This window comes from Dreissena polymorpha, chromosome 10 (assembly GCF_020536995.1).
Source record: "Dreissena polymorpha isolate Duluth1 chromosome 10, UMN_Dpol_1.0, whole genome shotgun sequence".
NCBI classification, from domain to species: domain Eukaryota; kingdom Metazoa; phylum Mollusca; class Bivalvia; order Myida; family Dreissenidae; genus Dreissena; species Dreissena polymorpha.
The window spans coordinates 19070637-19086728 of NC_068364.1; the positions used below are offsets into that span (position 1 = coordinate 19070637).

The following is a 16092-nucleotide window of genomic DNA, read 5'->3' on the forward strand; positions in this document are numbered from 1 at the left end:
CTGCAAAAGGGTTAAATTAAATCAAGTGCAATGGCCAAGTGTCATCCGTTATTCTGAAAATTCACAATATGGGTTTAGATCAATTCGGAAACACCACTTTAATTGCTTAAAGATGAGTATAATAGTAACAATTCACGTCGACAAGCCTATACTTTTGATATGGGAACGTACCGATGCGGATGAATGTTTACGAATCTATAAAGATGAGTAATAATGATTGTGCGATACGTTTTAATACGAATATCACACGGTTCAATATGAAAGTACTCTTGTAAGAGCTTATTCAGGACGGATAAGCAGCGACCCCTTCGATATAACAAAGTGATAGAACCGTTGAGAACTGTCGTTTACGGATTTCCATGAAACACCACGCTGCGAAACGACCTCTGGATGGTGGTTAGTTTCTTTATTCCACTTATTGAATCTTAATTACTATTTTTACAGCATTTAAGTATGAGTGATACCAAATCAGTATTGATTGAACTCTAATGTGTCCATACGCGGAAAATGTGTTCAGAAAAAATAGAGAACATTTATTTAAGGTTTGGAAAATGTCTTAGAATCCACAAGTTTTCTGTACATTGTTATTCGACTTTGATTTATGATTTAGAAAACCATAAGCTTATGAAATTTATGAAGTTTATGAAATATTCGATTAAAGAATGGAAAATAAAACTATCGTATTTATACTCTTCTCACTTAAAACCCACCTTGCAAGTTCCTACTGCAGCATCCTCAATAATTGCATCCTAATCTACCAAAAATATGACTTCTATAATGAAGCTATTTACTACAACTATGTCTTCAACAACACCTTATCCTTCAACAACAAAAAATACTTCAACAACAACCGCTCCCTAAACAACATTTACTTACCAACGACAACCTCGCCTTAGAATGAAACCACTTTTCGACGCATCAAACGTTTAAACACCCAATTTAAACACCTGCTGCATAATATTATTATTAATAGGACATATGCTTCTTTTCAAAAAAATTTGCAATAAAGATTTAAAAAAAAAGAATAAATATTTCTATTTAAAATAAAAACAAAGCTTTATGTAATTCTCTCGAGTATTTATTTCGATTAACAACACATGTATACTGTTTGAGACATTATATTTATACAATACATACAATGTATGTAGTTTTTTTTTAGCTATGAGTGTCAATATGTTTTGACATTCATAGTGAAGCTGCAGTTTGTCAAATACATATTTATTCGCATACTGCAGTGAAACCTAGTTTAGAGTTGGGCAATTGCCAAAGCCATAGGTATATATCACGTTGTCAATGCATAATAGTGACCAATAAAATAACACCTCCCTTTTAATTTATCTTGCAGATAATTCTGGATAGCAACATAATTACATCGGATAACTGTAAATGTTAACTGTGTTTTATTCCCATGCATTTTTGGACACGACACCAATTAGATATCTCGTCGTCATGCTTAACATATATGCCGGATGTATTTATAACAATTACAATATTGGGTTCCGACTATGGAGTTATACCTACAGTCATGTAAACATGGATATAAAAGCTTATTTATATGTTCAACTTACCAGTAAAACAAAATCGACTTCGCCTGTTAAGATTGCCAATATGTTATATAATTACGTGCTATTACCATTCATAAGCTATCTAAATCGTTTATTTATAATTATCGACCGGTACATTCTTAATAAGCACGTACAAACACGTATTATTGGCACAGATACACATGACTTGCTGATACACAATTCACTCAAATGCGATACAAAGGTCGCCTCACATCGCTCCGTACACGTGTATCTCCGTGCAGAACTTTACTACCGACCGGGACGGAAGTGACGTCTTCCGGGAGTTCATACACTCAAGGGAACCGGACTTTCCCGACTGGGCGCTCATCTGTCGCTTGATGCCTAACAATGGACTGCAAGGTGCAGACTGGACTCCATCGCTCGCTGATTTCACGAACTTAGGTCTCGGACCGGGAGACCATGCGCCGTTTACCTTTGGCATATGCTTGTCTTTAAGGGATTCTGTGCATGAATTATATTCACAAAGATAAGTTGGTAAGTTAATCAATTTTAGATTTTTTTGCAATGCATCATCTCCTACGTCATCAGAATCGGAAGAAAACGATGACGCAAGTTCCGGTCTTTTCCAAGAAAGAACAGAATTTGACTCTTTGAAAAGATTTCTTCGACTAGATAACGGAGATATTGTTGATGCGTTTGGTGATTTTCTGGTCTCTGATGCAATTTTACTGAAAGGTATAGGTATGAAATTGGGAGTATCGGTTGACATGATTTTCTCTTTCAGTGTTGGCGATATGGAATACGGAGGAGATAATGACGTCCTAGCATTAGGTGACAAGACAGCTTCTGATGTGTAATTATTGTCGCATAAACTAGATATTGACGCCGTTGGTATCGTGATGAGGCTTGGTTTGTTATTATTTCCATCCGAGGATGGTTTACGTAGGATTCCTCTGATATGTGAATAGAGGGTGTCGTCTTGGTAAAACAGGTTGTGTTTTTCGTCATTGATTATCCACATTTTGTCCACGCTTAAATCGTACCCTGGAATGTAAATTGAAAATGGCAAATATAACAATTTTTTCACATCGAAACATTTATACAGCAAGGAATATATGTTATTGTATCAATAATAAGTAAACCTAATGATAAAATATAACATTTCTGCAGGGTTCTCAATAATTTTTGAGCCAACAGGCCAAACTGTGAAACGAACAGGCTTTCTGTTCTAGGGGGGTTCCGGGGCATGCTCCCCCTGAAAATGTTAAAATTGAGCACTTGATTTCTTGCATTTTGGAGCCATTTTATGGCTATTTTAATGGTCAACAAGGCACTTACATTTGAGCATTTTTTGTCCATTTTATGAATTTAAGCTTTTCAACTAACAACAGATAAATGAATTTTTTTTTATTACTTTTGTAAAATTTTAACTTATTTAAAAAGCATTTTTTTACAAATAAAGTGTATTATAAATACGACTTTCGGATACGTAATTGCACTCGCTTTTAGGGGTCAATTTTTACGATTTTTACGTTTTTTTTAAACAAGATTCCGATTGAGACATTTTATTCTGATAAGGAAAAAACTTCGATCTTGGATTGGAAATGGGGCCTAAATTCGGCCCTACAGGAATGGGGGAAAAGGCCTGATCGTCCTTTTACCATGCACATTGTGCATGACACTTCTAGTTTGAAACGTAACTGAATTAAAAACAAACTTTCACAACAACAAAAAACTTTGCATTAACACAAAAAACGCAAGCAATCAGGAACAAAAAGTCACCATGTGATGAAAAGAACGTCAAAATATTTGACTGGTTTTTAACCGATTTCAATTTGCGCCTTTTCATTGTTGTTTTTGTTGTAGTGCGGTAAGGGAGATAATTGCTTAATAGCAAAAAGGAGCAAAATTACCGAAAAGATATGCAAATTTCGAAAAGTCAATTGCCGCTTTTCCGAATCTGAGCGATTTTCAACCGGCCAGAATCTGATTTCAAACGGCCGATTTGGCCGGCGGTCGGCTCTTATTCAGAACCCTGAAATTTCTGCAGTGAAATAACAGCAGTGAAAATAAACAAATTTTAATTTTCACCGATGAAGATAACATATTTTCGGAACTCCTTTTTCTATTTTTAGATTATCATAAATAAATATATATATATTTTCTATGATCACGAGTGAATTAAAATCGACATACCAGCGAATCCAACAAATTTTCTTTTTATTTATGCTTTTCACCGTTTATTTACATTGTAAAAGAGTTTAATAACTGGAGAATGCCGATGGTATTATGACGTCATTTCGTCACACTTATGACGTCATTTTGTGTTAAGAAATGTATTGAGGCACGCCGCGGGAGAAACTCCGAGAAAAGGGTAACTTTTCGGCGATAGGGAAATAGCTGTTAAATATTTTTTTGAAAAGGGGGAATAAAAGAAACAGAAAATTTGTTCATGTCAGTGTAAGATCGTTTGTTATTTCACTCGTGATCAAAGAAAAATAATATTTTCACTCATGGCGATTTTACACTGACATGAACAAATATCCTCTATATATTTAATGTAACCATTAACATGAATACAATAATTGAGATATTAATCATTTAACTAAAACCATCAACTCTGGTGACCTCATTATATATTTTTCCTTCAAATCCAGGAAAGAAAACTGGAAGCCTATATTCAAGGAAACAAAACTACAATTTCAGACGAAGTAGCCAACTTCTTATTAAAAACATATAACTTATGAACCTGTTTCGACTAAAGCCCTGGCACAGTCCAAACTCTTCATACACGGACTATGAATGGCCATATAAAATGGACTTCTGCCAAGATTATCGCATATCGTGACGTCACATCCGCTTTTGATAATCAGATCTGATGTCATACGGCTTCCTTCTTGAAGAGCTATCAGCAATGCAGTCTGCCCAGATTTGTTACGTATATTCAAATCAGCTTGACCTAAAAAACAAAGCAAACACTTACGTTTGTGAATGATTCTATATTGGCATAACGTTTCTTTACTTTAGGGATCTTAGTTGTCATTAATTTTCTGCGTAGAAAGCTCTTTTTGGATTGTAGGCGGTCGATCTTTTCAACTTAAAAAGTTGAGCAAGTGTTTACCGATAATTGTCTTTTATTCATTGTTTAATGTAATCGAATTATCATGTTAACCGTTTCTTATGAAACTTAATTTAGATGCTGTAGGCAACGCTTTTGAACGAGACGTTAACGCAATGTATGAGGAGAGTTGTCGCCCTATGCTATCACAATGGAATTTAACTGTCATGATAGTGATTTGTAGAGGTATTCTGATTAATAATGCATCATTGATCAAAATAAAATAAGTAAGTGTAAATGTTAAAGGTCAAATGTTTAAAATAATAAGAGGGTATAGAGTATGTAATTTTAGTTGTTTTGATACTGTGTATGGCTCTTCATTACATTTCTAAGTTACGATAACATGTAATAATCATCATGCAAGAAGCAAATGCAGCCATGTTTTAAAGATTTTTTCGTGAATATATTTACAAATTGCAAAGACCTCTTTGTATTGGTCGAAATAATTGCGCACTCATGAAACCTAAATTAAAACCTTAAACTACCGATGTCATCGAACGGTCAAATTTAAAAATCGGCTTTGAAAACTGATGAACTATTCACTAAATAAAAACTTACTAACAAATTGCATTAAACTTTATGTAGTATAATACAACTTCGAATTTGAGCGAGGTCATGTACAAAAACAGTTGATGTATTTCTTCAACTCGGCCTCATGTTTATACCTTGCGAGATCAGTATCCTGGCTGCTTCGCAATAGTCATAATAGGCGGCCCTCATCAGAGGCGTGTCTCCTTTGAAGTTAGCGGCGTCCACGATAACGCGTCCTTTAATGGAAAAACAAACAACTTTGGGTGCTCGTATCAAATTAAGCTCTTTCTTACTGGAACTTCTTATTTCCAACTTAGACAATATGTCCTCAAATACAATTTGCAGTCAGACACAATGTCAGTTATAAACAACAATACCATCAAAGAAACACACACATACGCATTTGGTCTTTACGATATGCATAGTCTATTAAACATTATTTGCTAAATTATTAAAAACGTCCATATTTCTTTAGAATCGCATTTAAATATAAAGAATGCGTCTTACCACTTTCTATAAGAAGCTTGGCAGCATCACAATTGCCTTCATCTACTGCCAGATGGAGTGCAGTGTTTCCGTTGACGTCGGTGACGTTGACGTCACATTTCGATGTTAGCAGTAAGTTTAATATCGCCAGTCTGTTCAACGTCGCTGCGGTCATAAGAGGTGTTGTTCCATTTTCGTCACGTGTGTTCCAGGCCATGACATCATCGTCGATACAACGTTTAACGGAAGTGATGTCATCTTTCAAGGTATATTCGTAGATTTTGTTTACAATTTCCTTCATTTTACTCTGAAGATAAAAACAATAATGTAAGTACTCATATACATCGAATAACGGAATAACTACGCTTTATTTTGTCAAAAGTAATTACATTTTTTTCTTTATTCACATGATTTTGAGACAAGATCATCAACAAGTAAAATAATATTTTTTGTATTTGTATGTAACATTTTTGGTTATTCAAGTAAACATGAACTGTAAGCCTCGTTTTATTCTTGCTGTAACCCCTGAATATATATGCCTAGCTTAAAATTCATAAAATATGAAATATTTGGAATATCAATCGAAAATTAAATGATATAAAATGTACCTTGTCAAGCACGTTTCTTTTACCAGAGTGTTTAAACAGTTTAAAACAAATGCTCACCCACGACTTTACAATCGAATACATGTAATAATTTAAGTTAAAGTGCATGTGCATCATGAGAGGAAGCATGCATTGCAAGCTCTAGTTCCTTTATTTACGACAATGGACACATTACAAAACACAAACACAAACGCCAGGTTATGACCGTTTGACATTAAAAACTAAGTAATTGCAATTATTTCTTGTTGTTAATTGTATCTTTGTTATAGCAAAATGATCCGATCAAAACTTAATCTTGCCCATAATAAACACGACGTATGAATGTTTTAAATTGTCGACGAAATCTTGATACCATCGGAGTATGAATGTGGTAAAATATCGATAGGTTTACTTGACACACATATACACGTCGGCGGTTTTCGCGTATGTTTTTAAGGATGTAAGTGCAAAATTAACGTTACGGACTGTCAAAATACAACAATGGTCTACTGTTCATATACAGTTTAATTAACCCATGTTTTCTCATTTATATTTATTTCTGACAAGTATCAAGATGAAACGAATAGCCATTATGAAGTACTCATATTTAACAATAGAGAACTTTACAAGAAAACATTTTAAGTCAAATAACATATGTCGAAAATTAAAATAAAGACTTGTACAATAATTATATTATAAAATTCAGTAAAGAAAAAAAAGTCTTACCAAAAGCTCTGTCATAGGAACTGATATACAAATTACTATAGGAACATATTGACATTCAACTTACTTTCGTCATAGTAAACCTGTCAAACTTCGTCAAAAATATCAACTTATATACAATGATGTATCTCCTGTTATAAATTAACATTAAATTTCCGCAGTTGAAACAATAACCGATGAATACATTACTATGATAAGTGAAAATTATCGATCAGAGAAACGTATCAATCACTCAGTAGAAAACTGTATAGCAAACTATATATAGTTTATATATATATAAACTACTAGTGTAACTACCACTACTTCTCCAACTACTACTACTAATACCTACTACTGCTACTACTACTACTACTACTACTACTACTACTACTACTACTACTACTACTACTACTACTACTACTACTACTACTACTACTACTACTACTACTACTATTTGTGCTGCTATTTCTACTACTCCTAATATTGTTGCTGCTGCTACTCTTACTACTACTAATTCTTATAATGCTGCCTCTGCTATAACTACTTCTACTACTACTATACTTAATCCTAATACTATACCTACTACTATTACTACTTCTTTTGCTATTACTACTAATACTTCTGCTGCTGCTGCTGCTACTACTACTACCTCTAATCGATATAAAACATCGACAACAACAAAATACTACTAACTACATATACCTCTGATGATATTTATGCTGATAATATTAATAATAATAATAATAATAATAATAATAATAAAATAATAATGATAATTAATTATAATTATAATTATAATAATATTATGATCAATATAATAATTATTATGATAATAGTAATACAAAAACAATGTAATAAAAGTCTTACACAAATGTGTTATTTCACTTAATCCAAATATCATATTATGAAGATACGTCTGTTTCGCGCATCTTTTTCGTTGAAAGAAATTTTACTTGACAAACTCAAGCGTTAAATTACTTTAATGAGCACAACAGCTGACATTTAAACGTCATCTCACGTGAACAAAGCGGACGTTCACGTCACGTCATCTGTCATGATTCACAAAAGTAGTAAAGTTAGTCAAGTCGCTTAAAGCCAAGGTATCTTGTTGAGCAGAGTCTCATTTTGCGATTTTTTATTTTATTTTCTGAACATGTGTTCACTATCTGGTTGAATTATGGAATTATGCTGTTTCGTGTTTGTTGTTTTGTTTTTATAGCTGATCATGGTGAGGCAAAAATTATTATCAACAACCAGTACAAAAAAGACAAAACCAATGTCTACATATAACGCTTGTGAACCGACTTCAATGTTTTAAATGAATTTGAAAAAAACTCACAAAGGATCGATCTAGGGATTGAGCGATTGGGACACTCACGAATCGTTAGTTCCGCAATCCGCCATTGTATTTTATGTCACCGCGACAGTTCAATATTGTAATGACCTTTTAAGAAAACAAAAACAGACCCGTTCGGTCCAATATTTTATAAATGATTTATGAGTCTAGTTACCATAAACTGATAACCACAACAGATAACTACGACCTGTGAATGGTTAAAACCTTATCCAGAATTTCATCGTTCCAATGTGTCGCATCTATTTACTATTACCATCACATTTTAATTTGTACTTATTAAACTTTCAAGTATTTAAGCTAATTACACGTTCCGTAAAGTATTAAGTTATCGCACTGTACTACAACTTTGAGCCACACATTATAATGTCTACGGGAAACTAAAATGACATTTTGATGAAGTGTTTTATTTGGTTTAAACACACGATTTACATACTTAGTTTACTATAATGAATGTGTTTACATGGTGGATAGTGTTATTCAAATGACACGCTAATTTGAATAGGATTCACATTCGTTATGTTTGTTTTGTTTTACAGGTTATAAAAAATTTACATAATAATGATTAACTCGAAATCAGTCCGATTGTTTGTTCAAGTTCAAATTTCAATAAAATCTATAATGCGTTTATTTGTATCATTGCACGACAAAATATGTCCTGTTAACATACATTTATTTTGTATATTTACAAATTGCATCATTGCATATTTCTCTAAAATAAATTAAAGGGTTTCTCTGATATCAACATTCACAAAACGATGTCCTAGAGGTTTATTTTTTAAGCACCACAACATATACATGTAGCAATAATACAGTTGTTGTTATTGGATCGCTTTCAAGTTTATAGCAGACAAACCGTCTGTGTTTAGATCTTGCGACATGTGCTTGAACCAGTGTTGAAAGCAACGGTTGACAAACAATTATCATATTCATTCACCGATGAAAAAATTAAAAATGTTAAACATACAGTTCGATAATTAACATCGTACATTGGAAGACACAGATCATGCAATATATTTATAACGTTAGATTAATATTGCAATTATTTAGTGAAACGACTGATATTGCTGGTATGTTATATATTCAAGGTGACGCGTATAATTAATCCATTGAATTGTTGTCGTGATTCACAAATGAATAAGTTGTGCATATCACACGTGTTTATTATACGGATGTTTTTCTAATAAAATTTACTTAAATAAGAAACAGTATCGGACATTTATAGAGTTTTCAAGGGCTCTTGAAGCGTTTTAACGTAATCAACATCATGTCAAGATTGATCAATTCAGATGCTATTGTATCATTTTACATTCGCGTTCGATTGATGTTTTAAATCTGAAAATTAAGTGCCCATGTTGGCAATCAAAACCTCCAAATGAACTGATTTTCAACATTGTGTAGTTGCATTACTACTTTCTACAGTATTAACTATTACCGATTAATGATTTTGCAATGCGCCGTTTGCTATCTCTCGTGCGGTTCAGTAGCTTAAAATAGATTTGTAAAATAACAGTGGACACTGTTTGTTGGGTTCCCATTAAATTAATTTCGCTCAAAAATGTTGACAGCTTGGTGAGGAATTAGAATTAGCAATATACATCACTACTTCAGTATCTTAATGAGACAAAATGAGTTTAAAGCGAAATCAATATTTAATGTTAATTGTTAGTTTTGGTGTACGTGCTTATAATGTACAAGCGGATGATTTCATCAAAATATTCATAAAGATTAAAGCTGGAAATGAGGATAGTGTGCGACAAATTATTGAAGGCTACAGTTTTCAATTCCTGAGAAAAGTAAGAATATCCGTTTGTATCAAGTAATATAATTCATCAATTACTAATTGCATACTGCCGGTATACCGTAGGCTTTCAAATGTTTATTCCTAAGAAAAACACACAACCTCCAAATACTATCAAGATATACTCTATTAAGCATGCATGGTGATAAAATGTCACATCTTTGGAGGCGACGTAAATCTTTAATGAATATTTCGCTTATAAAATAATAGCTTTTAATTTTTTACACTGTAATTATGAAGTCTGTTTTTCCGATCACGTTTATTTAGTTGTGTCTCTTATTGTTAGACATGTTATATACTTGTTTAAAGAGTTTTTTTAATCAGCTTACATGCACTCATGCCCTTTTTTGTTAACCATTTATCAAATACTAAGAAATCCATCACCGTGAAACATAATTGGTAGACATATGTTATTAAATGGAAGTGAAAAAAACAGTTTTCAGGTCATGGCATCTAAATCGTTTGAGAAAATTGTCCTTTGTTATTTAGCCTACGAAATTATTGCCTGTAGGATATACGGTAATAAATATGAAAAAGAATGCAATGTATGGGATATTCGTCTAGCTATATGGCGTCAGGCGAGACAACCGATGATTAGAGCTATAGTCAGTTATTTCTAACAATTTAAATTCCATTTGTAAAAATAAAACTTGTAATAATCCATGACAGTAAATGATGTATGAATAAAAATAAATCTGGATACAGCATTTTAACATAATCAATGCCGAGAGGTGAACAAAACATCGCTTATCGTTTAATATTTTTTTACAGGTCACATATTATACATACTCATTTATAGCCGCATTTATATATATATATATATTGATTTATTGATTTATCTATTTATTTATATATATTGCTTCACCAATGTTCATTACATAATACAACAGTACATATATACAACAGAAATTTTGACAAGATAAGAAAGAATTAAACGTTTTTAAAGATAAACGAAAAATATAATCACGAAACGTTTGAATAATAGAAAAATATAAGCCAGCCTATTGAGAAGAGTTATGTGTGTGCTAATTGCAATTTACAGCAGCTAGATTTCCGTCCTAATACCTACGTTTGAAAGGTATTACCAACGATTGTACACTCGTTTTGAGCGTTAGAACATTTGTTCAAGACATCGTGTTTTACCTATGATAGATGAAAGGTCCTGATGTGATATTGTATACGCAATACGTTTTATAATAGACAACACGTAAACAGGGACATTCTTGTTAACATACATTTTGGTTCCAAGGTTCACACTTGCGTTATTCACGGGATAACACTTATTTAGCTTCGTCGACGTCATTCGAAAATCAGTCCATTATGTAAACCCGTAATGTTCTGTACAAATTGTATACGTTGTATTCCGATGTAATGTTTGATTTAAACTGTGACCTCTAAATAAATAAATAAATACTAATACATCCATCATAGCCCCAAGCATACAGACGGTTTATTAAATGAAATTAAACATTGCAGTTCCTTTTCTTAACAATTTCTTTAATAATTTGTCGTTCCTGTATAATCATTTTTCTTTTTTGATTCATTATTGGTAAACGGCTCTTCCTTTACCTAGTCATAGTTGCTTGTTTACGTTTTTGTATCAGTACACGGTAAATATAATGAACGGAGAAGCAATTTTATTAAATGTTTTCCATTTAAGTCGAATATGCTTCTGACGTCAAGCATATTTCTTCTATTAAAGTAGATTATCTGTCGCGATGGTGTCTGCGAATTATAGTACTATTTAAATGTTTGTACCACTTTCAAATTACCATTAAATACACGGTGCATTAGTGTTATTTTCATAATCTACGGTCTTACCAAATAACACCCTTTTTCAAAATAAATTCGAAGCGATAAAAGTTATAAAAAAATCAATTAGTGTTTTTATAAACGGAACCGGCGTGTACATGTTTATTTATAAAACATATTTCAAAGATAAAATACTCACACAGTTATTTCCCTTCTGTACACTTATATGACTATATTGTCTTGAGTAAGTTGTGACATAGTGTTGGGAAAAAAGGAGAACACATGGGGGTTCTGTTTGTCACAAGCCAATTAAATATTATTTTGTTATCAGGTGATAGAAGTATGTCCTCATTAGTTTATGCCCTTGACAAGTTCATTGTTATGATAAGCGGATTAGCGGGACCGAATAACCATAAAGGAGTGTTTTATGCAAGGGCACTATTACATAGTAAGGAGTTTATTAGTTTATTACAGTCCCATCATCATATATACACTCACAACATACAATTACAAAAAAAGCATAATACTAAAAGAGAGGACACTCGAAGTATCGAGTTATAAGAGACTAGACTATTATATCAAAATAATAATCATCATTCACTTATAGTGAAATAAAAGGGAGCTAACCATTGAATCCAAATTATAGAAACTGTAACACGAACTACAGAGTTACCGCTCTTTCAAACACCATAAAGTTATATAGTCTCCACTTAAGTCTGGAAATCAGTTAAAAGAGCTTTGTACAATCTTAGTGTTATGGGACTAAGTCACATATAGCACAGTACAGTTAAATACTTTATTACATAATACAATTTTGATTGTCCCCACTGACCTCACCTTAAAATTTGCCATAAGTAATTAACCATAAAGTACTAAAAGCGAACATAAAGCACTATTGCGCATAGTAAAAAATAAAATTAAAATTACTTACAAAGTCATATATCGCCTTGGTCAGACCATCTACGAACTGGTCAGTGGTGACATTCAAACACAGGGATAAAACATTAATTATACAATTTTAGAGATAAATTTAAGTCTTTAATACAATACAATTCTTAAGTTTTAGATCAGTTTTCATTCTAGGTCGGAAATGACAAACACACAATTTTATTAATAATATCTGAATGATGGTTCAGTACATAAGTTTAATAGATAGTATATAAAAAAAAATAAACTGGGAATTACTGGCTACACTAAACACTTTGAATTTAAGAGTGTCCGAGGCAACTTGAAAGGTGTGTACTCATTTCCCACCTAGAACATTAATTTACATTATGGCACACTAAAAGAAATACTAAGGTATGCAGTTGCTATATATACAGAATATTATAGCGAAGTTGAAGAATATTGTAACAGGTTTTGGCAGTACGTTTAACAATATCATTGTTGGAGAGAATATATATAAGCTTATCCTCATCCCCTTGATTCACAAATTCTGGCATAATACTACTTGCTTCCTCCACCAATGGAGATCTATTATGTTCAAATGCGTTGCATGATAGTAATACATGTTTTTCACATTCATCCGCAGTTTTACATATTGGACGAATCCTTCTGTCAACAGGAATAAGTTCACGTCTACAAGTTTACAGCTTTATTGATGCTACTGAATTTAGCTAGTGCATACTTATGCTGACGGGGCAAACTATTTTACAATAATGGTCGGTTTTGTAGTCGTTGTTCAACAATTTATATGTTCTTAATTTTTTACCACTATAACCATCTCGACCAACATTTCTATCAAGTTCAGCTCTCGATTCATCCACATACATTGGCAAATTATTTAAGAACAACTTTTTCACAAAATTATTCTGGCGACACTGTTACACAGTTACGTGCATATTCTACAAAATCTAACTTTTCCATATATGCATTAAACAGGAATGCCCATTCTTGCATCTGGTATTACTTTCCATTAAACATGCAGAAAATACCTTATAATTGACTCTATTAACATCCATTCTTGTACAAATGTTGTGGTAGCACTCTACGAGCTTTTCAAAACAACATTCCTATGAAATGACATCACTAAATTTCAAGCGAATATTGCCTGGCTATTTTAAGCGATAATACATACAAAATCTCGTCAAATTTAGGTCATTAATTGCTGAAATCTCGCGAATGAATTAATATATATTTGCCATTGTAACAGTATCGTTTCAATGGATGCCCAATGCGTATAGCATTAGTACACTAAAATTATGTGAGTAGTCTTGGATTCACGTGTAATGATTTGTCAGTCACCTTGCATTTTTGACTGCATTTTAACATTCGAGTGAGATCGTTTTAGACGCGCGTTTGGTGTCTAAATTATTCTAAGATAAGTGTGAGGTTCGGTTAGCCATCAAACCGGTGTCCGGCCTCGATGCTTTGTATTGATCGTTCCAATGCGGTAATCTCAATTAATTTAAAACACTGTATGTTTATAGGTGGTGGTCTGCTATATAAATGTAGTGCATAAGAACAATGATTCCTCTCAAAGGAGATTTCATAGAGCCTCATTGACCTCTGTTGTATTTTTTATTTTCAGAAAAAAATGATACCTTGATTATTTTAACCAGATGGACATGACATTATGCGCTTGTCAACGCTTTACGGACAATTCTGTTTAGGTTCATCGAAATCTGGTAACGGTGGAGATCTCGTCCGAAAATTTATTTTTTTAAGATGAAATTAAGGACGAAAAAATGCCATTAACACATTTTAGTTTTATTATAATCCAATCAATTTAACTCGAGAATATATATTGATATTTGTGATTATCACAGAAAGCTTTGTTAAATTCTTCGAAAGGCCATTTTTGCTTCGTTCAGTGATTCGTCGGTTTTAAAGCCCCAGTAAAACGCTCCATCGATATATTTTGATCCTGGGGTATAATATTTTCCATTCAAATAAGACCACGAACACGAGTAATACCACCAAGCCCCGTGGTGGTAATGGGCGCAATTTTCATGATCATTGTCATATGTGCTAAATCTCGCTCCGTTGCTGAAGAACAGTCCCTTGTTTCCATCTGAAATATTTTAGTATTCACATTCGTAATATATCACGTAAATCGCGTTGAACACAATAAACTGTACTCAATAGGAAAGATTTCGTGGTAATATACGACCGCCATTTTTGTTGTTAAACTTTTATATAGTTATACTCATGAAATAACCTTCATTTACGAGGTTTTATATTCTTCAGTAAGCTTGATTTGCGCAAACTTGTTATTAAATTAATGCTTTCAGAACTTAAAATAGAAAGGCGTTATCCATTGACAGCGCTTATATAGATTTTTCTTATACTTAAGTTGTCTTGATTTAATATTGTCTTTAAATATAATGTGTTGTGTCTTGTTTCACTCTTGAAACATAACAGTGTTGCTCGGCTTGGTAAATAATTAAAAAATTAGTTATAAAAGTTTAGAAGCGCTGGGACAAATTTAAAAAAAAAAGATTATTTTCTATTTAAATGTGAATAAGTATATCAAATGATCGTATCGCCTTTGAGTTAAAATATCGACGGCTCGTAGTTTACAGGCTCGGGCTTTACATAATTGTCAAGTTAATGTGACCGGAGTTATTTGTAGATTTAATATGGAGTGTTTTTCGAGAGCTTTGAGGAAAACTCCTTCAAGCTACAAGTAATTAAATATACATAAGGACACTAATTGCCCGTTCTGAGCTGTGGTAATGTGTACGGTTGTTAATGTATATTTTATATGATTGTGACCTACTATTTTTGATCTATCGTTAAACTTTTGTCAGCAGATAATAACAATATGGCCCATTAAGAATACCCGAACGGAATTATGTTTTAACAGGCTTGTTTTAATGTTTATTTATTTTATAATATTAACTTTACGCTATTCAACATTATAATCTACATTAAATAATACGTTAATGGCATGCATCAATCAATAACACAGGCGTAATAAACACAAAGAAAAACGAACATAACGTAAAAACACATACTCCTGTATTGAAAATCATTCATAAATTACTTGCTAATATTTTTACCCGTTACCAAGTATTTCTTGAAAAATCACTCAGTTATGTGTTATTGAATTAAGTGATGAATGCGGCAACAAGTACCAGCAAAAGTCGCATTTTTTTGAGTGCACGATATCAAATCGAAGTAGTTGCAATATAGAAAGTCAGCTTCAATAGATAAATGAAATCTTTTGTAACACATTAATTTCCATCAACACAATCATATATAGATATGATACATTTTAATCTATTAACTTTCTT

The 16092-nt window shown here is 32.5% G+C and overlaps 1 protein-coding gene across 1 annotated transcript in view; it reads right to left on the reverse strand.

Moving 5' to 3' along the window:
* Window positions 1–1086: 1086 nt before the first annotated feature.
* Window positions 1087–16092, reverse strand: part of LOC127848963 (ankyrin repeat and SAM domain-containing protein 3-like) — a 15175-nt gene continuing 169 nt past the window's right edge. The window contains exons 2-6 of the mRNA XM_052381690.1: window positions 6972–6991; window positions 5683–5968; window positions 5310–5411; window positions 4276–4485; window positions 1087–2570 (exon numbers count right to left, since the gene is read on the reverse strand). Coding sequence (XP_052237650.1) covers window positions 1774–2570; window positions 4276–4485; window positions 5310–5411; window positions 5683–5968; window positions 6972–6991 — 1415 coding nt within the window. The 3' untranslated portion in view covers window positions 1087–1773. The remainder of the gene's footprint in view (window positions 2571–4275; window positions 4486–5309; window positions 5412–5682; window positions 5969–6971; window positions 6992–16092) is intronic.